At 27.0% G+C, this 25,136-nt stretch overlaps 1 protein-coding gene across 1 annotated transcript in view; it reads left to right on the forward strand.

Annotated features, from left to right (window-relative positions):
* The window catches only part of zfh1 (Zn finger homeodomain 1), a 70,874-nt gene extending 47,847 nt beyond the window's left edge, over positions 1-23,027 (forward strand). Inside the window, exons 4-6 of the mRNA XM_075375690.1 lie at positions 7,553-9,325; positions 13,153-13,354; positions 22,764-23,027. Of these exons, the coding sequence (XP_075231805.1) occupies positions 7,553-9,325; positions 13,153-13,354; positions 22,764-22,957 (2,169 nt within the window). The 3' untranslated portion in view covers positions 22,958-23,027. The remainder of the gene's footprint in view (positions 1-7,552; positions 9,326-13,152; positions 13,355-22,763) is intronic.
* The last annotated feature ends 2,109 nt before the right edge of the window (positions 23,028-25,136 follow it).

The following is a 25,136-nucleotide window of genomic DNA, read 5'->3' on the forward strand; positions in this document are numbered from 1 at the left end:
AATGTCAAGCGACGAGTATGTAATTGTAGCTTATTATTATTTGTTCAAGAAAAAGAGAAAACAACATAAGAGGAGCTTTTGTGTTCGCGTAGGAACTGTCCTATAATGAAAACATATTCAAGTCGTTTTACCGAATGTCAAAAGAAAGTTTCAAGCTGTTGCTTGAGCTAGTAGGACCTATAATTACTAAAAGAGATACACATTACAGACCCTGTATTCCTATTTAGGAAAGGTTGCTAATAAACATCGAGGTGAGTAGTATACTTTAATGAAATAAAACGGTTTTGAAAATCAATAATTTTTTACTTAATTACTTCTTATATGTAACATCATATATGTATAAAATGAAAGAATTATAAAAAATAAAATTTTAACTGTTATTACAAATTAAGCAAATGAGCACTGTTAACATCCTAATCTGAAGGTGGCATAGGAGTTTCAGGAAAGAATGCCGATGAATTGTTTGATGCACAGGAATGAGATGAAAGGTAGCTATGATGGGGGAGAATAACACGTTCATGTCATCTAATATTGTCAGGGCTCATCTTTTTAAAAATGTTAAATTATGCTTCAGTTAGTTCATTAACTTAACACAGAAGACTTAGTAAGAAATATTTTTGAGAACAACCTTCATTACCAGATTGTTTATATTGAAAGTATCCAAGAAAGGCTTTATCGATTTCATTCAATATTGGTTTTCTTTTCAATTTTTTTACCAAAGATGTTTCTTGTAAACGCATTTAAAGTTCCTCATCTTCATTTATTTGTGAATCGATGTATTCATTGGGTTGGTTTGTCATATCAACCGGTCAGAGAGGCTGACCGGTTTTATGTATGGAATTATGAACTGCATATAATCACGTTTACTTGATTTTCTGCCTTCACCACTTGGAGGAAGTTTCCTCTTTCTGACAAAAATTGACCGCAGATTCTTTAATTTTTTTTACAATGTGTAACTGAAAAACACATAAATACCGATTGTAGCTGTATTTATACACTGTATGACGTGTAAAGATAATTATGTTATGTGCATTGAAATTTTTATTATTAATATGTCGTGTATTACAAAACTAATTACACTCAACGTATGATTAGTTAAAAAACTAAGAATACAATTGGTTGGAATTTGGTGCCTGATAATGATTAAGAATTACTCTCACCTTATGATTGGTTAAAAAACAAAGAATATGATTGGTTGGAATTTTTTGCCTGATAATGATCAGATAATCAGAACTGAATGAAGTGACGTGGCGTGATTGAAGGCCATACTAGAGACCCTGTGCATAGGTTCATCCGATTTTTGCGCTGGTTTTTATTTTGCGACCGATCGGACCTTGTAAAAAAATAACCCTTGTTTAATTTGTTTAATAAGTCAAAAGAGCCTTTTTAGAAATTTAACTTCCACACCTATATATATTTCTTGGCATGTGCATGATTATATTTCCTCAGTTATTATTTGAGATAAGTTTGTAATGAATGTATAATGTGCCTGTTGTTCAGTTTATGGTCAATCATACTGACAGTACAGTACTTATATTCACTAATTATTGTTCATCAATTGCTTGACTTTCTGTATATTTTTAAATAATATTTTGTACCTTCTGGATATATATCTAAATATTGAACCTCATTTTCACAATTAGTTTTTTTCTATTGCTGACTATTTCCTCTAAAGATTGCGTTAGGAATTTTAATCAAATTAACTTAGTGGATCAGATAAATTTTGTTTCTTTCTTATTTGAAGAACCATTTTCAGTCAGTTAGATTTTTATAGCAGCAGTCTGTGGCTACTAATTTTGATTTAACTTGAGTAATTTTACTTGAGTTAAGAGGCTCTACCAGCCTCTGAAAGTTGGGATCAACAACTTTGCAAGTTGTTCTTGGTAGTAGGAAGTAGCTGTGAATAAAAATTTGATAACAGTTTATAAGACACAGGATCGTAAGGAGACGAAAGTTATTGAAACCTTAGGGTAAAGTCAGTTTTAGCGTAATCTGATGGATAAGATCAAATCTAGGTCCTGTTTTGCTGTATAATAATTTTTATAATCTTAATTAAAAATAGATTACCAAAACTTTTGTCCTAATCTAATATTTCTTTATTTTATCTTCTTTAATGTTAATTGCTTTTTATTTAGTGCAATATTAATTTTACTTTTATTGATTTATATGTTGTATAAAGATTAAAATTGATTGAACATGAGGGTTTTACTTATTTTTTGTTCATAAATTTACCAATGAAAATTGAAAATAATTATTATATTATTATTATTATTATTATTATTATTATTATTATTATTATGAGGACAGTTTGGAAAGTAACCTCCATTTGGCTATAAATAAGAAACCTGCATAGATATAAATATTTTATTATATTCAACTTAAAACTACAGCTTTTAACTATTTTTCAATATAATCGCCATTTGTCATAGCATATCACTAATTACAAATACCTTCATAAAATTCAACCACCTGGGTACCTAGCCAACCTTTCTCAGCACTTTGACATTTTTTGTTATCTTCGAAATGCTACGACACAAACAGCTACTTCAGCAGTCTACTGTGAAACATTGAAGAAACTTAGGCGAGCCAGAACAAGCATCCCGGTTGTTGTTACGTGGTGTTGTTTTTTTGCATTACAACGCTCATCCTCACAGTGCTCGAAGAACTCAAGAACTTCTGAATCAATTCAAATGGGACATTTTTGATCATCCCTCTTACAGCTCAGACTTGGCACTGAGTGATTTTCATCTCTTCACTCACACGAAGAAATGACTTGTGATACAGCAGTTTGATAACGATGATAGCCTTCAAAATGTTGCAAAAGATTGGCTAGGTACCCAGGCAGCTGAATTTTATGAAGAAGGTTTTTGTAAATTAGTGAAATTCTATGAAAAATGCCTGAATTTATTTGGTGACTATGTTGAAACATATTTAAAAGCTGTAGCTTTAAGTTGTATATATAAAATATTTTTATCTATGCAGGTTTTTTATTTATAGGCAAATGGAAGTTACTTTTTGAACCGTCCTCGTATTATTTAAATTTCATTCTACTGAGAAAGAGGCAATATGTTAAATGTATTGTTTATCAAAAAAAGAGTAAATTAATGATTTGTTGCTTTACGTAGCTCACCCCAATTTTTGTTATGAATTACGATAAATTAATATACAAGAGGCATCAATCAGAATTGCTTCTTTTTTTTTTGAGAGTAATAATATCCTCTACGTACCTAGTCCCTACACTGAACTAGTTGATGTTATTTGTAGGGTCAAGTATCAGCCGTATTTGGTGGGCTTGGCATCTGATATGCAGTAGTGTGTTGGGCTCAATAAAAAAAAATACAGGAGTCCATTTCATTCCTTATTTGCTTCAGAAGTATGGATGTTTGTATTATTCTTAGAAATGATTGTGTCACTTTCAGCGCAGAACCGATATGTCCATGTCACATCAATTACAGTACCTTACCCACAAATCTAGGTTTTGTTCTGGATTTAAATAATTAAATCTATGGAAAAAGAAAGAAAAATTATAAAAAGTTAAACCCTTTGTATATATGCTTTATGTTAACAAATTAATAATCATAAAGACTAAAATCAGTTCTACTAGTAATTTAGATTGTTGGTTTAAATTTACATTAATTTTTACATTTCATTCGTTCAGTTTTAAGAATAAATCTGTTAATTTAAACAAAAATATGTGACAGTTGAATAATCTTTTTATAATCTTAACTACATTTTTATTAAAATGTTTTTACTTGATGAAACTTATATTTAAAATTTGAAAAAAATTGTTTTAATTATTTAAAAACCATTTTAATAATTTTACGTGATTAGTATTTTTACCAAATTTTTAAAAACCGATTCAGTTGTGTTTATTATTATTTAAGATAGTATTATTTACTATAATATGTATTATTGTTTTGCATTGGTAGAATATTTCCCTGGAATTATTGAAAGAGAAATTCACTTTATTTTATCTTAAAAAACTTGCATTGTCAATTGATTTCTAATTTTGATCAGAGATATGTAGTTTTGAGTTTTTAATACAATAATAGAGACCGTAGAATTTAGTCATAGGTTCCAGATCATCCAAAATGATTTTTTTTATCCTCAAGAGACAGGCTCTCCTCCTGCATATACTAATAATGTTCGTGACTAACATAATATAATTATAGACTTTAACATTTTTAATTATTTTCTGGTAACCTGTCTGAAAATATAGTACCAGGATTTTTTAATTTGATGGTTACCAAATTATTTGTGTAAATATTTTTCTTACGTAACACTTATAAATGTTTTTAATTTCTGTTACATATTTCCCTCTTATTTTTTTTTTCTTTTTAATAAATTGATTTTTTTTTTAATTTTTATTTTGGGATGCTTTTTGTCTGTTATTTTATTATTATTTTGTTTGTTTAATTTTCATGTTATTGCTAGTGCATGTATGTGTTATCCAGCATCAAATGTTCTCATATCAGCCCTCTAGCTTCCTCTGTGATAAAAAAAATCATGCTTACTAAAAAAGGAGTTATATACATAGAACACAACTTTACTTGTGAAGTAATTATGTAAGTGCATGTATATAATTCATTGAAATATTTATCATAATGTTTTTATTTTAATACTTATATTTTGTGTGAGCATAGTTATATTTTGATTATGGAATTGCATGTACAGATTTAATATGTTACTTTATAATTGTACCTTCCTTCTGATTATATTTACTGTAGTTAGTTTTGTGTATGTGTGTGTGGGTGGTTGTTAAATAATAAAAGAACCTTATATGCACTCAGTATTTGGTGAATTCCACTGGAGGTAATGTATACTTATAACAATTTAATAAAGCAAAACATGTATAAAAAAAATTATGTACCAAAAAATTGATTAAAAATTATTGTAAAAATGTATGCTTATGTTTTTTTATGCTAAATTGCATGATGTGCTTATTAAAATTTATTTATCCTGCAATTTTTTTATCAGTATAGCCTAATTATAAGTTATACCTGGGATCTATCATTTTTTCATGTTTTAAGAAGTAAGTAAATTTTTTTTTTTTTATTTTGACCTGCTAAAGGACTGCATACTTTCATTTACCTTTCTTTTTTCTCATATTTTTTTCATCTTTTCTAAGTGTTTTTCTCTTCTTTCTTGTGTCCATTCTGCTTGTCTTTTTTTGGAAGGGGGTTTATTCTGGAATCTTTTCATGTTTTAAACAATTTTTTAAAAATATTTCTCTATTTTTAACAACTACAGTTATTTGTTTTTATTCTAAATCTAAGTCGTTTCTGCAAAAATCATTTATGGTGACTTTTTTATTTATAAAATGATCAGATGTTTTCTTTATTAATTTATTATTATTATTCATTCTATAAAGGTGGCCGTGAAATTGGAATAGTTTCCTTTTAATTGTATTAAAAATTTTTCAGCTTGTAAGTGTAGTTTTTCATTGTGTTGTATTTTCCAATCTTTTTTAGTTTTATAAGTAGGAAGATTTTCATCAAGATTCTACTGTAATACTTTTCTGTGTTTTTCTATTAAACCTTTATTAAGGAGAGATAACTATTCAGAGGCATATAAACTTTGTGGTTTTAATGCTGTAAATTATAGTTTCTTAATTTTTTATTTCTGGATAAGAATTTTTTGTTATAAATAGTTCTTTTATTCATAGTTTTTATGTAATTTTATTCTTTCTTATAGAACTTTCTTTTCTAGTTCATTTTGTGTTGTTATTTCACCAAAGGTGTTTGAATTGATTAACTTTCTATTTCCCTCATTTCTGTTTTTAAAATTTTTGGTATGGTTTTAAAGTCAGTGGTATTTTGGTTTTTCACTGGGAGTTTGTAGATGTGTTCTGAAAACAATTTTATTTAAGAGCTATTTATTTGTGTGTTGATCTTTCTGCTTCTTCCACTTTATTTTTCTGGATTTTTAAAAAGAAATGTAATTCTTATGTATTTTAAGAGCTATCTGAAACTTTCACAGCATTGAATTGATTTCATATAAAATCGTTTTGCATGCGTTATTGTACCTATAATTAAATTGATTACTTCTTGTTTTAAAAAAAAAAACTATTCAAAGAATAATTTTTAGTCTCAACACTGAACATAAAGTTATTTGTTTTCTATAAGTTGTTGTTCTGTGTGTAATACTGTATATTGCTTTTAAATTAGAATCTGAATAATTGAAATAATTAAAAAGTAATTAATGTTGTTTTTATTTTATTTTAAAATTACCTCATAACAGGTTTTAAGACCAATTACAATGTGATAGATGGCTTATCCAGTTCAGGTCAGGCATACAGAAAATTTTATTAATTGAACCCCCTTCAGTGACCTAATAACCACATCAGTTATGTGGACATTTAAATTTAGTTAATGGAATTGTATTTTATTAAAGTACTGCAGCTTTACAGAACAACTGTAATAACAGGTGATTGATTATGAGCCTAACAACATATTCAACCAGTGGAAAATTGGCTTAATTTTCTATCAAAGATAAGAATTGGCTATCAAATTTAAATACAAATTTTTTTGCCTTACTTTGGACAGTAAAGAGAAGTATGTGGTGTCAGCGTTTGATTACAATCAGATTATATTTATAAATACACACTTACTCTAACTACAATATTTTGAATATCCACTACATTCAGAAATATTCTGAACGTAAGTAATAATTTAAGGAATTTTTTTCAGTATTCTATACTTGTATAGCTTACTTTTTTTCTAGTTTTTCCTTTTATAACAAAATATTACTATAAAATTTTCTCGATCTTACACATTAATTTCTACCATTGATTTTTCTGGACTTGATTCAGGAATAATTTTGAACAATTTTCTGTAACTGGATCTCATCCTGATATCCTCTAACAGGGTTCTAGATTGTTTTGATGTAAATGAACTATTAACTTTTTAATTATTTACTATACTCATTAGTCCTCATATTTGGTGTTTATAAGAAAATAGTATTACTATTAAGAGCAACTGTTAATAACATTAATTAAGTGTTATTACAAATTCATGGCTACTTCCTAGAGATAACATATTGAAAGTCATTTGTATGGAAAATATTAAAAACAAACTTAATCTAATTATTGGTAACTGTCCAGTTATTCAGTTTCATATATCTATTTATTTTACTTTTTTTTTTGTTTTATGTATATGATTTCTTTTATGTTAACTGCATTCAGAAAAAATCTAACATATTCACAGAATTGAAAGTTCTATCTTATCACAGCTTGAACTTGAGTTGTCTTCTTATATAGCTACAAACTAAGGGCTGATGTAGTTAGCATACCATGCAGCCTTCCTTTAATTTCTTTAACCAGTTATGATGAATAACAATTGTAGTTATATGGACTGCTTGCAAGTTAGCTATCAGGTTAAAAATCTTTACTGGTTTGAACTGGATTTTAATCTGCAATCTTCACATTAGAAAAACGGGACTTGCATTAAGCTATTCTTAATGTTTAGAACTATATACCAGTAATTTTCTTTTTGACAAATTTTTGTTACCATTATCTATAATTTAAATAATTATATTGTTACTTCTGTTCCAGGAACATATTCGGATCCATAGTGGTGAGAAACCATTTGAATGTGCCAACTGTGGCAAAAGATTTTCACATTCTGGTTCGTATTCAAGTCATATGACATCAAAAAAATGTCTTGTGATGAATCTTAAAGTGAATCCGAGAGGTGGAGGACGTGGAGTAGGTGTTGATATTAGTTTAAAACAGCAGAGTCCTGTTAGCGGTGCTGGTGTTGGTGGTGGGATAAATAATGGTGGAAGTGCAAGTCAATTAGCTTTCAGAAACCAAGTACCCGGTCCACCTCCTAGTAAACGTCAAAAAATTATACATAACAATAATAATAACAGTTTTTCTCCGCTTTATAACACTAAATATAGTGAAGCATCTCCAGCTGCTTTATTTCCAAATCTTGGTTTACCTGCTACAACTGCTCCTGCTCTTACACCTTTCTATTTTCCACCTAGCCTTCATTTAAATCCTTCCCAGAATAATCCATATAATCTTAACGCAACACTCAATCATTTACTTGAACAACTTTCTACTACACCTACACAGCTGCTAAATAACAATGAACGAATTAAGATTAAAGAAATATCAGATGATGGTGAAACGAGTAACAGTGATTGTAATAAAAATGGTGAAGTCATTGTAAAACAAGAAATAAAAGAAGATGAAGAGGAATCTGTAAAACCGTCCATAACGTTTCCAGAAAGAACATCACCAGGTGTTAATAGTAATAGTAGTGATTTAGAAGCAGTTAAAAGGATTTTAGAAACGGTTAATGCGACTGTAACAAAACAATTTTTAGCAGCTAATATGCAAAAGTTGTCATCGGGTTCTTGCAGTTCTGGTTGTCCGAGTGTGGCAAGTGGTGCACCTTCTCCGCACGTTGAAGAAAACTCTGAATTATATTCATGTCGTTATTGTCGAAAGACATTTACATCTGGAATAGAATTGAATCAGCACGAACGTAGTTTATGTTGTGAAGATGTGAAAAGTGAGGGATTGGCGGCTAAATTAGAAGATGCTGTTACTCCTAAAACAGAGATTAATGGAAATATTGGTAGTGGTAGTGAAGATGAAACAAGAGGATCACGTGAATTATTAATGACAGAAGATGAAGATGGCGAAACTATCGACCAAGATGGAAGAAAAGTAAGGGTTAGATCACAAATAGCAGAAGAGCAACTGGCTGTGTTAAAAACTCATTATTCATTGAATCCGAGACCAAAGAGAGAAGAATTATCACGAATAGCAGAAAAGGTTGGATTTCCTGTACGAGTAGTGCAAGTTTGGTTTCAAAATAATAGAGCTCGTGATCGCAGAGAAGGAAGGTTGGTTCATGTACCTTATGTTCCTTTACCAGGATGTTTTTCATCGGTTCCCCTACACGGATCTTACTCTTCTAGTGATTCACCCCCCATATTAACAGAACAACCATTAGATTTATCTACAAAAAAATCACAGACATCATCACCGGCAAGTTCACCACAGCGATCGGATTCAGATGATTGTGGTGCTGTAAATCTTTCACAAAAGACTTCATCATCTCCATCACCTCTTTTCCTCCGTCCTCCGTTCCAACAACGTTCACCATCACCGATGGACAGTAGCAGCAGACTTGCCCGTATCCTGACCCAACCTGCCCTTAGGTTAGCTAATGGAGCTAGCTTTCCTATCGACAGATTCATTTATTCTAATCCTGAATTAACTGCATCTCGTTCTCCACTTCCTGCCATAGCATTACATCACAATGGAAGCTCCAGTCCTGGTGCTGAAAAACAGCGATCATGGAAACAGGTCAGTTTACATAATGTTAATAAATTTAAATAACCAGTTTTTGGTCTGTTATCTTTATAATGAATTGCTTAAAACTTATACATACACATTCTTACCTACACTGAAAACAAAATAGAATACAGTGGAATATTCTTGAAAAATTAGTAAATAACTATTTATTTTAATTTTTAAATAGTAACATATACCACAGATTATATTCTTTTAAATTATTTTTTACGTAAAAAGCAGAGAAAGAAAAATGATAAAACCCAAATAAATGGATGGAAGAAAGGCGACGACAACAGAGCAGAAGAATGAAAACAGATTAGAAAAAGAATAAGAAATGAAAACTATGTAAACGTGATCCACAGAGGTCAGAACGAAAAGAAAAATAAGCATTTCTGATTACAATACAAAGAATGAATTTTTTTGTATCTGGTTTTTACGTGTATCTAAGTTGACAAAAGAAAATACTAAAACACCATTTACAAAGAAAAAATTCTAAAACTAGATTTGAATTTTGATTGTTAAACTAAGATGACTATTAGTTATAGAGGAATTAATAAAAGTATATTAACAAAAAAAAGTATTTATACATTCTTAACATAAAGGTTATTCCCTAATTATCTTTGCTTTTTTTTAAGAAGATGTGGAAATGAGTTTTGTATCAAATGAAACTTGACTGGCGATTCAAACCAAAATCAAAGGATAATAATAATAAAAAATAACTATGAAATGAGTATGATTGGTTTAGATAATCAAAAGACCTAGTTTAAATTCAGTCCAAAACTCATACTTGGACTGGCCCGATTGTTGAATTCAGTTAAATATGTATTTATACTACCATGATTTAAGTATATTTAAATTTTTGTTGTTATAAATTCTTACATTGTAAACTTAGTGCCAAAAAGGTTGTACAATGCTAAAAAAAATATATTTAACACTTGTTTTGCATCTTCATATTCTCTGCTTATTTTAATTCGATCATTTATAAAAAAAATTTGTACTTTTTATAGTTTTCTGTTCTTATAACATCTGTCAGTTATTTTTTCTATTTGTGTAATTTTTTTTTTTAAGTTTTAATTGCTGCCCTGTTAAGTAGTTTGACATTCCAGACATTATGGAACTGTCAGTTTTTAAAGAATGCAGTTCTATTATCTGTATCCTGCATGATAATAAAACCTCTGATTGTTAATATTGTTAACTAAACAAAACAAATATGGCTGGTAACAACTGGGTTTACCAGCACATTATGTTTTTGTTAGCATAAATTTTTATTTATATGTCTCCTACTTTTTTAACTTACAAAACAACTTTTTAGTAATCAGATTATGCTGGACTTTATTATTATTCCAAAGTTGAAAGCGTAATTTAGTGTAAATAAATAAAATATTAATTAATAAATATAAGCCATTTTGTTTTGGCATAAAAAAAAACTTGTCTTTGAAGAATTATATTTAACAAACCACTTGATTGGAAAAATGGAGTTTATACCGTACTAAATCATGTTCTTTTTGTGAAAATGGTTTGAGTTATTGTTAGATATGTTATGGTTGAGTATTGTATGATTTTGTTATGGTTTGAGGTATTATTTTATATAATAGCCACGTTACTGGCAACAGTGATTAGGTTGTGTTCAATACGATTAAGCTGATGATGAAATTGTTTATGTTACTGAATAAAATTCATTATTTCATTTGAAGAAAAATACTTAGAATTCTTGGAAATTTTACTTAAAAATTACTCTGTTTTCACATGATCTTCTAGTAGTATAGTTTCTGTGTTCCATATTTTTATTTGTAGATTATATAAAAGATTACTGTTTAAATATATTTTAGAATACAGTTTTATCTGTTGTTTTACTGATGGTTAGTTTAAAAAATTGTTATTTCATCTCTTTAAAAAATAATTTTTTTTCTTTACGCTGCATTATAAGTTTTCACAATATTATGGTATGTAGATAGTTTTGTTATTTCAATTGATAATGAGAAATGTGGTAGAAAAAAGGTTGTAAAAGAACAATAATTTTCTCTAAAAGTGGTGGTAATATTAACCATCTGTTAGGATAGAATGCAATTGTTTCACATCAAAACAACTGTAAGTACAAGTACAAAGTATGTTGTTTTATGATTACATGAAGGGTAAGTGTACTATTTTCTATTAGAAAACCCACTAGATTAACTGCTTAGTGGTTTTTTTTTTTTGTAGAAAGGGTATAGTTGCTTCATGTATATGTAGAACACATAATAGACTTTTAGCATTTGGATTAGATTACTAATAGTTTTAATTAAAGTTCTCCTTTCGTTTATTACTTTTTTCCTCCTGTTGTAATTAATTTATGACTATGTATATAATAATAATTAATACTGTATTTAAAACGCATAGTTCAGTAAGATAATAATAAATATTCATATGTATTATTGCCAGATTGCCCTCTTTACTGACAATTTGGCAATAATCGCAAACAATTTTAAAGTAGCAAAAATTCAAATAGAAACATTAAAAGAAATCACAGAAAAAACAGGATTACAAATTTCATATCAAAACAGAATTTATGACAAATATTAAAAATAAGCTGAAATCTCTAAAAGCTAACGATAGTAAAATTAAATTAGATCAATAAATTAAATATCTCTGAGAAATAATAGATATAACACCCTGGAAAGATCCAATTAAAAAATGAAAGAAAATAAAATGGAACTAGTGTTACCAGCTGGCAAAAAATATATATAACAAAGATTTGTTCTTTAACACAAAATGTAGATACAAAATAAACCATTAAAACAGAATGCATATATGCTGCAGATCTGTAATGAAAAAGAATGGAAAACCTAATTAAAAAAAAAATTAGGACCTAAGTGTAAAAATAATAAAAATATCTTAAGATCAAATGAAAAAATTTACCAGAAATTAAAAAAAAAACTGATAATAAGAAAAAGAAGATAAAGCTTTTATGGACATTTAAAAAGAATGGAGAACAATAAATTAACAAAAAGAATCTTTAATTATCTTTCTAAATTAATACTAAAAGTAATGGTTTTGAGAAATCTGAAAAACTAAAGAAATATAGTGTTTAAGAAGAAATTTTGGACTGAAATACTTTCAGAAATAAAATAAAAAATTACTAGAAATTTCAGAAAAACCAAGAGGAAAAAGGAGAAGAAATTTTCTCCAAAAAAAAAAGACTGTCAAAGAATGAAAGATTACTGGCAGAAAAGGAAATAAAATACAAAGTAAATTATCGCTTTTTAATGTGACCCATTTATTGGACCATCTCAAACATCCAAACGAAATTAAAAAAAAAAAAATGTGTATTTCCTATATTTACTGAGCCAAACAGAAGTTTCTTTTGTTTTTAAAGTGATCATTGTACTGTTCGAGAATATTTTTTAAACATTGGTTTTTTTTACATAATCTCTTAACAAAGTAATGGAAGAGTACTTCCATGGAACAGAGAAATGTGGGTTTTAACACCCAGACTATCCAAAAAACAACAAAAAATGTCGTACTTTTTATTTGGAGGAAATCAATCTATTTTTAGAATCCTGCAACTAATCGAAAGTGTTTTGCAATAAACGATTTGTAACTAGGAATCACTGTTTTATCTTTAATGACTGAGATTATATATTATGGTTCTATTAATGGATATTTATGGGTTTTTTTATGAATATTTTTCAGTATTTATTTTTTCTATACATAATTTTTTATTTATGATTTGAATTGACAGACAAGTGATATATGTTAACGGTATTTTTATTTTTTGGATAATTTTTTTCTGTATAATTTGCTTTTCATTATTCATAAATGGTTCTATGTAATAAATATTTATGAATATAAACATTTTATAGGGTTTCCTTGATGGTAGCGAGTTGACTGATGAAGCCGAAGAGTCTGGTTGTCCATCACAAGATCCTGATGATTTATCAACAACAGCGAAGCGGCCACCCAAGAGTTCGGATTTGGAGCCAGAGGGTCAGTTCACCTGTGCCCAATGTGACAAAGCATTCTCAAAGCAGAGCTCTTTAGCAAGGCACAAATATGAACACTCAGGTGATAAAATCTAAACAAGTCAGATCACAGTCGGAAATGAAATAACGACTGTTAATCTTGTATTTTAAATTAATTATTAAAATCTTTTAATAATTAATAATTATTGATTAACTCTCTGCACTTCTATACAAAAATTATTTTATTTTTGTTATTTTACATCTTTTTTATATTTTGTTTTACTCATAATCATATTTTTCATGAAATGATGTGTGTTAGATGTGATGAATGTGTAACTAGGCTGTATGATTTCCTTTATTACTATCAAAATAATTTTATAATTTATCGATTCACCTAAGTAGCCAGTAAATTAATGATTTATCACTGAAAATCACAAGTTTCAATTCCTGGCTGAATTTTCGTTTAATCAGCACCATTCTTCTCATTTCTATTCAAAAATAATACTGTAAGGTTATGCTGGAAACACACATTAATTTATTTTTTAATCTGATAAAATCCTTGATTTTTGAATTCTTGATAAAATATTTTTTTTATTAATTTAATTGAATGTGTTTAGCAGATTGCTCTGTTTGATGTTATGAAATACAAATTGAGATTTATTTTTTTCTTAAATAAGTGAAATCTGATACTTCTTTTCAACATCAGTTCTATGAAAAAGAATCTGTGTTGGATTCTTGTCAGTCCAAATTTTCATTTAATCACTTCCACCAACTGTATTAACCTTTTATGTATTACAGAATTTTTTATTTTATTATTTCATTTTGGTCAAATTATTTCTCATCCTTTACTTTCTATAAAGTATAAAAAGTTTTGTATATGTTTATTTATTTATAATTTATTTAAATCTTTTGCTTAGATTACTTTGAATGTTTATGAATTATGATTAGTGTGAGTTATTTTCTGGATGATCAAGCTGTGGATATCATTTTTTCTTTTATTACGCATTTCTTTTTTTTTCCTAATTTTTTTTTTGTTTTTTAACATATTTATTTATAGTGATTCATTGTTTCTTTCATTTTTTCAATAATTTTTCCATTCATTATTTCATAACTCGGTGGTCTTTAACCACTAACGGTGGTCTTTAACTTTTGTTTTTTATTGTTTACTTTACTTTTCACTCTTCATCATTATTTCTGCGCTTAAAATAATTTTATACTTTGATGAAGAAGATTGCATTTATTCCTATCAACATTTTTAAGGAATGGTGTTTTGTACATTGAAAAAAGTGCATTCATTATCAGATTCGCACATATATACCCACCCAACTAATAATGCAGTACTTCTTGTATGTTTCATCTGAATCATCGTGAAATTTTTTATTCTGTTCAAAGGCAACTCAGACTCATCAAAAATTTATTACTGATTAACCAACCATAAAATACTCCTCAGAAAAATGTTTAATCTTTTTTCCCCTATCAGTTACAGGTCATATAGTAAAATCCTTGTATGCTGCAACTCTATTCTTGGCTTAAACTCCATCACTCATCTAATTTTTGTATACCAAAATATAATTTTATTAGTTCTTCCCATTGTATTAATATAGCAGTGTAAATATATTGGTACAGGTATGTGAAACACTAAGACAAATGTCTCATAAAATGTACAAATAATAATAAAATTTTCCTCGTGAAAGCCACTTGAATTGCTCCATTTAGTTTTTCCTTGGTTTTGACCAGTGATTACCTTTATACCTTATTGCTTTATACAGCAGTTACCCTTAACAGAAAATGTTGATAAACATGTTGTCTTTAATATAAGTGAAATTTCTGAGTTGCTTTATTCAGTCACTTTAGTTGAATAACTAAATAAATTGCTAAGTGTGGAAACTAGTACGGTCAGGGATATCACAAATATTCAGAGTTAAATATTTTATGAATTTTTCTAGTACATCGAAAAATTTAATGTTCTCTTTTAATGATATGTGTAGAACTGCATACAGGTATAAAGCTAAAGTTGCAGAAATAGTTCTTCATATTATATACTGCAATGTTTAGTGTATTATAACAAACCGTTAATGATTATAATATAACCTTATCAGATTAATGTACAATTTGGAAATTTAAATAATTATGCAGTTCGGTTTCATATTAAATTTTCACTATTCCCTTGCTATTTGTAACCTGTTGTATTCTCTGTAAATGCAATAAATAATAAGATTATAAATATATGGAAAAAAGGAAAGGTTTTTTAAAATTTTTATTTGTGGTTATTGTTACTCTTATAAAAATAATCAATATCATTTCCAGTAGTTTTATTTTACAATTTTATTCACATTAACAAATTATAATTTGCTCAGTCAAATATTTCCAATGCGTATAACAATAAATATTAATTTAGTATATTTATTAACCAATATTACATTTTTTTTTCTTTTTTACTTATCAACCTCAGACTAATTTTGTGTTACTAAAAAATATTTATCTCTTACTTTTATTACTTTTTTATTATTTCTTATTTATTTTAAATTCTTTATAAATCTCCTTATATAAAGCCATTATCCTGAATTAGATATATTTTAAGTTCATGAGTTTGTCAGACTAAAAATTTAATTCCTTGACTCTATAATTAATTCTGGTTTATTTGTGCCATATTCATTTTCATTTACCATAACAAAAATCATTTTTTTGAATCCATTTGATTGTAATTATATAAAAGTTGTGCAATATCAGTGATCAGTATTTCTTAAAATCCTTTTGTAAACAGGATGACGATTTCTATTATTGAATAAACTGTTGGTACCATTATTCTATCAACATGTACAGCATGGTCCGATAATTGTTTTTTTAACAAGCATTTCCTGTAAATAATTTTATTTCATAACCTGAATGAATCGCTTATTTATGATTCTACAATCTGCTTGTATAGTAATTTTTCCAATATTGGGTAATGGATAAATTTTAATCCTTCCAGCTATAATTAATGCCTTGATCTGTTTTTTGTATCGTATTATAATGTTTGGCTAATGAAGTAAAATGTCTGCATTCAGGTTATAATATTTTTATTATTTCTGATAACTTTTATTTTTTAGCCATTTTACACAAATTCAAATAAGTAAGACAGAATAAAAATCTGAGTAACCAGATATTAATGTAGTTTTATACTTGATTAAAGTATTTTATAAATATCTTGAGATTATTTTATCACTTGAGCCTTGTTTAAACAAAATATTATATTTTTACATCATTTAGTTTAGAAATCCTGCACTTCATCACTATGCCATCCTGATTTTTTATCATAGCACATACATATCTTAATATTATTACTAATCATGTGATATGATTATTTTTATTAAAATGTATAGAAATGCTGAGAGTCACTCAAAAAAAACTAAATTTTTAAGAAATTAATGTAAAAATTATTTATCAAAATTATTTTATCTTTTTAATAAAAAGAAAGTAAATAATTATAATTCAATATTTATTCAAAATTATCTTCTTGTTTGTAAAGAGAAAAAATTATAAAAGGAAACAAAGAATGTGTACAATTTGCTTTCAGATCGCTTATATGTGTGGTGTTAGATTATGTTAAGTTTTTTCTTTATTTTTTTTTTCTGTTAGATTGTTGTTTATGTACTGTAGCATTATTGATTTTTGTAAAAATTATTTGTATGATTTTTAATATTAGTGTAATATATATTAGTTAAGTCTTCAAGGTCATGTAATGATTAATGACTACAATATGATTTTTTTAATTATTGTTATTGATAAAGTATTACAGATATAATATAATTTTAATTAAAAGGTTGGAAATAAAGTCTAAGGTGCTACCAGATTAGAATGACTTGATCAAAGGGGTCTTTCTAAAACTGAATGTTATGTACTCTTATAATACACATTTAAGTTGCTGCCAGATGTATGGGAGTATTTAGATTATAGGGGAAGTGGAAGAATCACCCTTTATCTTGGCTGATAATCAACCTCTTTGTGCATCCTAGAAAAATTTGTGAACTAGCAAAGAGTATCCCATTAAGCTCTAACATAGAAGCAGCTGCTCTGCTGTGATCTCCAGCCTTTTAGTTAGGCATTGTGATGTTTAACCTACTCCATGGTATTTATCTAGGAAACAATGCATTTAGAATAATGAACAGAATGGAGTAGGGGAGAGAAAAATTACCAATAGTCTATGGGTTCATTGAGATATCAAGAAGTTTATTTTCTAGAGTAGTTTACATGATAGTAAGATCCTTAAAATAACCTGTTGTATTAAAATTTTTCATTTTAAATTGACACCTTGCAATGTGCCACTGATTGAAACATCCATTGCATCCTGGGTTGGCATTCTCCTGTATACATATAAATACCTAATTTAGGTAGATAACTTAATTTAATCTGGAAAAAAATAGATGATACTTCTCTAAATTAATAAGCAACTCATTTTCTTACATAATTTTTAACCCTGTTACTTTTCTACATTTTTCTGAGCAATTTAAAATTTAAGGTGATAATAAAACTTTATTCAGAAGTAAAAAATATTATTTAGGTTACAAAAATGGTACAACAACTTTGTGGCACAAAGATGATTGGTTATAAATGTATCAGTTTAATGTAGTTAAGAAAAACGTTTTAGATCAAAAAGTTAATATTCCAGGTTTATATGCTTATGAAATTTTCTGATTAACTCTGCTGGCTGCATTTTAATACTTTTATTATTATTGTGTTTTTTATAAATTTAAAATTGTGTGCAATATTTTCTGTCCCTGATCAATTTGTTTATTAATAACTTTCACCTCGAACTGTCCCTTCCACTGAACCTAATGATACTGTACCTAATGATTTTCCTCGTTTTTGTATTGAAGCTTAATTATCCTTTTGTAAAATTTGGAATAAGTGCTCACTATCAAAGTTTTTTTCAGCTTAGAAAACATTATAAGTACCCATTAAAATTTTAAATTATTCCTTAGTGAGATTTATAACTTAAAAGGAAATCGATTTCCAAATTTTTCAGCATCAGAACTCAGAAATTATAATCAGTATGACTGAGTGAATTCTTTAAATTTTTTTACTTAAAGCTATTACTAGTGCTGCTTTAAAAAAATAAACAAATTTTAAATAAAAATGTGATTATGAAACCAGTAGACGATACCTTGAATGAAGTATTGTAAATATAGTACACTAGACATTGGACATTAGCATCATTATAAGAACGCATAATTATTCGGTGCCGGTTGCTGTTTACAAACCATCAAAAGTATTTACTTACCAGTATATATTATTATTATATTAATATATTTGATATAACATTAATTTATCATTGTGTGCATTCATTGAATTCCAAATAAAACATTGTCATTGAATGGAATCATAGGCAAATGACACGTACTGTATAATTTATTTAAACTTTCTCTGATAATCCTTGTAAAACAGGGAAATATGTTAAATTGTAAAAATAAAACTGTACCTACCAAATGCAAGATACAATTTTATTCAGCAAAAATTTAAATTAATTAAAAATAAAATTATCTGTCTTAACCTTTTATTGCTACAATAATAAGTTTACTGGTACTGTAAACGGTAAATTTACTTACTGGCGTTGTAAATTTACCCGTAAACTTACCTTACCACCTTAAGTAGTAAGTTGTAACTCATCTGCCAGAGATTCTCTATATACAAGTATTGAGTATCACACTTAGTCTTTTTTTTTTTTTTAATTCTTTTATGGGATACAATGTGGGATTGTACCCTTGCCACAAAAGATCTGTTGAATACTTACGAAAGTTAAGAAGGGAAAAAATGTTTATATATATAAGTGTAATTTTTTTAATATTCAAGTAATTCATTAACATTTTGATCACTGTAAATAAAATTTAGTGTTATATGAAACAATAACCACCAAAACACAGTAATTAGGTAAGTTACCACAGTTAAACTTACCATATTAATTTACAATAACTGGAACCTGGATCTTCAGTTTGTAATAAATTCTATATTTATTACATTAAAACATATTCTTTAATGATTTGTCTTTTTTTTGGAAATTTGTTTTCTATTGTGAAATTTTAAATGATTTTATAAGCATGCATGAAATTTTGATGTCTGGTACTGGAATCTGCAACAGGGATGCTAGTATATATTTCCTTCATAAAGAATTTAATGAAAATTTCTTGTCCGAGAATAAAATCAGTGATCTTGAAGTATCAATTTATGTTCATGTAAATTAGAGTATTAGTTTAGATATGTAAATGTGAAAGTTTATCTTAACTGTAAAAGTGTCTTTCTGTTAGAAAATCTTAATGTTTACAAGTATTATTAATTATACTAAGAGATATTATTCACCTGATTTCTAATTGACTTTTTTACATAGTACAAAAGGGTTGTGAAATGTACTTCATTAAATTTATTCATTTATTAAATGAAAAAAATATGTATTGTTAAGAAAAAAAATTGATATCTTCAAATCAGCTAATATCAGAATTTCTAGGATTGCATTACATATTAGAATAACAGATTCGCTGAAATTTAACAAAAAATTGTAAATATAAAATGAGAATTTTAATGAATTTGTAGAAAAATAATTAAGAAGAAAGTATTTATGTATGTGTGTGAGTGAGTGAGTGAGTGTGTATGTGGAATTAACAGCAATATGCACATATGAAAGATCAACAATAGTTTTTTTATCTCAAAAATAATTTATTGATAAGTAAATAGAGTCTAGAAAGTAATGGAGTACTAGACTAGAGTATGAAGATATTGAAAATAAAATTAATGAAATTACATATTAATTTATTTTATTTCTTATTTGAAGATAAGTATCGGAACTTGCTGGAGGTGAAAAAAAATAATCTACATGTCTGCATTAATTATAGTATAATTCATTTTAATCAAATTGTGTTTATTTATACAAGATATTATGTTTTTGAAATACCATGAATATATGCATTCTTCTGAGCATGTATAATAAAATAAATTATGTAATTTTACAAGATATACATAATATATTGTTAATTAGTTGTGATCCTTAATAAAGGTGAGATAGACTTTCTTATCAAAATAGGTCTCTTATTACAATTAATTCAATCATTATTTATCATATTAAATTATAAATTATTTTTTCTTAAACCATAATTTAAGAAAAATAGATAACATAAAGGAAAAAAAGTATGGCTTAGATGAAAATTTGTTTATGAATAAAATTTGCACTGAAAAAGATTGGTAAATATATTTACCAATTAACCTACCAAAACAACAAAGTCCTTTTTTTAACTCACTTTTGAACTTTATCTTTTTGCCCAGTTATAATTTAAGTTTCCATCACCAAGTCATCATTACCGCAGACTGAACATGTGGTCTCCCTTTAACCCTTAATGTGATCTACTCTTATAACACACACCGCCAGTTTGCCTTTCAGCAGGTAAACGTTAGGTGCTTCTCTTCCATGTTTTATTCCACTTTTTTAAAGCAATATGTAAATTGTATATTATCTGTTTTTCTGTATTATTAATGCTATGATTATACCCATGATTCTATTTTTAAACCATCTCGTTAGTTTTTTATTTTTACATATTTTTTTAATAAATCATCTTATATTTAATGGAAAGGAATCTGTACATATGATTTTTGTAATAAAAAGTTTTATTTTAATGAGCACTGAAACTTAATTTAATAGGTTTGCTTTATTAAAAAAACATTGTTTAAATAAATATGGAATTATTCCTTATTTAAACAGTTATAGTTTAATCCAAAATAATTTTGCCTATATTTATGTTCTTTACTTTAATGATCATGGTAAATATAAAACCCCAAAGAAGAATCATGTATTCTTCAGAAGCTTGAATAGAAGCTAGCTCAGACTTGGGTAAATTTTTGATAACTTTTACCCTCAAAATAACATGTAGATTGTACTCAATTTAAAAACTGTCCTACAGACAGCAAGTTACTTTTTTTTTAAATGAACCAACCAGCTGGCAAAATAATCAGTTGTATGATTATAGGTTAAGTTGCCAGCATTTGGTATTGTTCACCTGTCGTTTCATTCACCTTATCATCCTTGTTAAAAAATATGAGAAAATGTACATCTGAGATTATAACTCCAAATAGTAAAAGTAGTATTCATTATTTAACTGGATTTAAAAATTTCTTGCATTTTTTTACAAAATATTGGAAAGGAAGGGATAATACTTATAGTTGTAAAGTGCTTGTATTTTTCCTCAAAAATACAAAATGAACAAACTTAATTATCCCAAGTTCTTACTAGGATTCAAGCATGTATTTAAGAAGAGCTACTGTATCTGTATCATGATAATGTATGTTATGGATACTGTATCTGTTTCCATGTGATGGAAGAGTTACTGTAATTCTAAGCTTAGAGAATCTATACCTCTATCAGTATGGCACCTTCACAGATCAACATAATTTTGGAACCTTCAAGTTAAAAAAATTTTGACAATAATTGTGTATCAACTTTTATCCATTTTTTTTAAACAAATGTTATATACTTGAAAAATTTTAAGATAAGCAAACACCTTTGTTATAGTTTATTATATTATTATCATTAAAATAAACATATATATAATATTATTATTTACTTTTATGACTGCATAGGATCACTTTAATCAGTCCATTATCCAAGTCTCTTCAATAGGACTGTTTGGGCTTTGGCCCTCCCAGTATTTTTTCATATGTTCTGATCTTTGTGTCTTTTAGTGTTGAAATGTTTATGTTGTTAATTTTTCTTGTGTATGAAGTGAATGTTTTTGTTCCTGATTTTCTTGTTTAATTTTATCTTATCTGTAGTGTCTTCTGGTGTAAGGTAATTTCCTTCAGATCCTCTTTCTCTGATCCATCTCCTGTTTTGTTGTTTGAGTCGAGATTGTACTGTACTAACTGTTTGAGAAGTTGAATCTTGCACCCTCTTTATATGTCAAAAAAATCCTAGTCTCTTATGTATGATATCAGTGATGGGTTCTTACTCTTTGTACAAGACGTCGTTGGGCACAATCCATCACTGCCTGTCTTTCTGGTATTTTATACTGATGCAGGTTCTTCCAATTCTTCTTTTGATTTTCTGGAGTCTGTCTTTGATTGTTCATTCAGATAGAAGAGTGTTTCTATATATTTATATATGTATATGTATATATGTAGATATAAAATTTAATTTATTAATTTTGACGATCATAAACTAAGAATTGCAAGCAGTATTCATTAAGACTGCACCCAGCATTATTTAATTTTGGTGATCTACAGAACTGGTCTATTAAATACAGTTTTCACAATCAGCATTTTATTGTAACTTTATAACATTCAATTTCCAGGATATTACTTCTCTTCAGATGTTCCGGAGCAAAGTCTCCTATTTATATGAAATGTTATTTACAGCCTTATCCACAATTTATAGTTAAAAATTATATAAATTTACATTCCATTTAAGTTGCTCTATTTTTTATTATATTTTATTTTACTAGTTAATAATATGAATTAGTATTTTTATTTTAATAATTATTTTTATATATTTACAGGCCAGAGACCACATAAATGTGATGTTTGCTCGAAAGCATTTAAACATAAACATCATTTGACAGAACATAAACGACTTCATAGTGGTGAGAAACCATTTCAGTGTACGAAATGTTTAAAACGTTTTTCTCATTCCGGCTCTTACAGTCAGCACATGAATCATCGTTATTCGTATTGCAAACCTTACAGAGAATAAACTGTTTACAAATATATTTTTTCATCGCTACAATAAATTACCAAATAATAATATATAAAAACTACCATTACAGTACCACAAAGTTGTATTTATATAAATATATATATATATTATTATCGTAATTATTACAATTTAGCTTTAAGTTATAATCTATTTATATACTCTTGAATTATCTGTTTTCTATTATTAATATTTTACCATTTTATAATGATTTTCTAATTTTATTGTCATCAACTTTTTACCCACGATATGATTATCATTAATTAAAGCATTCTGAATGTGTATTATTTTATTTAAAATTGAAGTGAAATACAAATACTGCAAAGAATTTTCTATTATCCATCTAGAATAGTTCTATTTGTTTATTTGTACAGTTATAATCACTAGGAAAACTATTTTGTCTGTTATCTTCCTCATTCACTTAGAAATAAATTAAGAAAATTGAATTAAAAAAAGACAAGTAAAATATATATTTATTTTTTTTTTTTAATTTTAGATTTTCCTAGCTGTTTACAGTTGCTTTAAAATCATATCAAAACGAATACTGTTGATTATCTCAAGTTATCATAATATATTCTAAGTACTGGTAATAGGAAAAGGAACTATAGAATTATATGAAATCCTTCTTTAATTTCTTCCTTAAAAAAAAAAAAAAAAAAAAACAGTATGATCCCTGTCATAATTTTTCATGATGTCTTTATGTAGTTGTTGATGGTTTAATTAATAATTGTTGTAGCCTAATTATTTTTCTATAGCTTATTTTTTTCCTGTTTGAACATGTATTTAAATTATATTTTTAAAAATTGCATATTATCATTAATTGAATCTGTCAGTAATTGTATAAAGCTCATTTATATGGAATTTTGAGTAATTTTCTTCCTACCTTTATTTAAAAACTGCTTCAAAACATAACAGATATAATTAATTATTGTTGACACTTCATATTAAAAACCTGATTTTTTTTGTTTTACCTCGGTCCGCAGTCAAGCAATTCATTCTGCAGAGGATGAGATGAATGTTTTGTAGTGTGTGTGAAAAATACCATACTGGCATTCGAACCCAGGACTTCCGGGTGAAAGGCCAAGATGCTACCACTCGCACCACGGAGGCCGACATATTAAACACTCCTAAAATTTAATATTAGTTTTTAATCATAATGATTTATTAATAATTATTTGATATTTATTCATTGTAAAATGTAATTTTGAATGTGTTTCTTTTTAACTTTAAAAAAGGGAAAAAATTCGGTAGACCTTTAATATTCCTTAAAGTGCTTAAATTATGCTATGTGTAATTGTACTTCTTATTAAGTAAGATATTCCATTAATCTATCTTCCTTTATTTAACATATATCTTCCTTTTTATTTTAGGTTACGTATAATTGTAGGCTAAAAATGTTAATTCCTTGTAGAAATAATTATTATAAATGCAGTGGCGTAAAAATCCATAAATTACTCTTTTATTATGTATTTTTTCAAACAAGAAATACATTAAAATTTTTCTTGTACAGTAAATAAATACTATAAGTAGTGTTACTCATATATTTATTTTGTAAGTTTTAATTTTAATTTTAAAACATTGTATTTGGCAGGAAGCACATAGTAGTCATGAATAATAAATACTATTCTTAATCATATAAAATTATTTCTCTTATAGAACATTGAAAAATGAACTTGTCTAGCAAAACTGCTACACATATGTAACTACAGCTTGTTATAAAGATCATATCTCTTTTATGTAGCTATTTTAGCTACCAGACCAAAATACAAATTAAATAAATGGTCAAGATAAAAAAAAACTTTTTAATTATTATTCGGTGTGTAAAGTGTTTTTTGTTTTTCACACATTTTATTTTGTCATAGAAAACCTTTTTTTTAAAAAATCTTGGTTCGGTAAAAAGTTGAAAATCATAAAATTAGAAATTTTTTATTTAAAAATAATCATAATAATAATTATTACAGTTTTTTAAATCTATTTAATGTTAAATTAATCAATCATTGCCAGTAAGAAAATATAATTCTATTAATTTGAAATACTTAAGTTACAAAGTATTGTTTCATTTGGTTATTAGTTTATTTGATAATTGGCCTAAATTTGCTTTCACTTGGCCTATCATGAGAATTAAATTTATATATATATTATTATTTTTAAAAATTTACATTTGTGGTTAATAAAAAAA

Source organism: Lycorma delicatula, chromosome 9 (assembly GCF_047948215.1).
Source record: "Lycorma delicatula isolate Av1 chromosome 9, ASM4794821v1, whole genome shotgun sequence".
Lineage (NCBI taxonomy): Eukaryota > Metazoa > Arthropoda > Insecta > Hemiptera > Fulgoridae > Lycorma > Lycorma delicatula.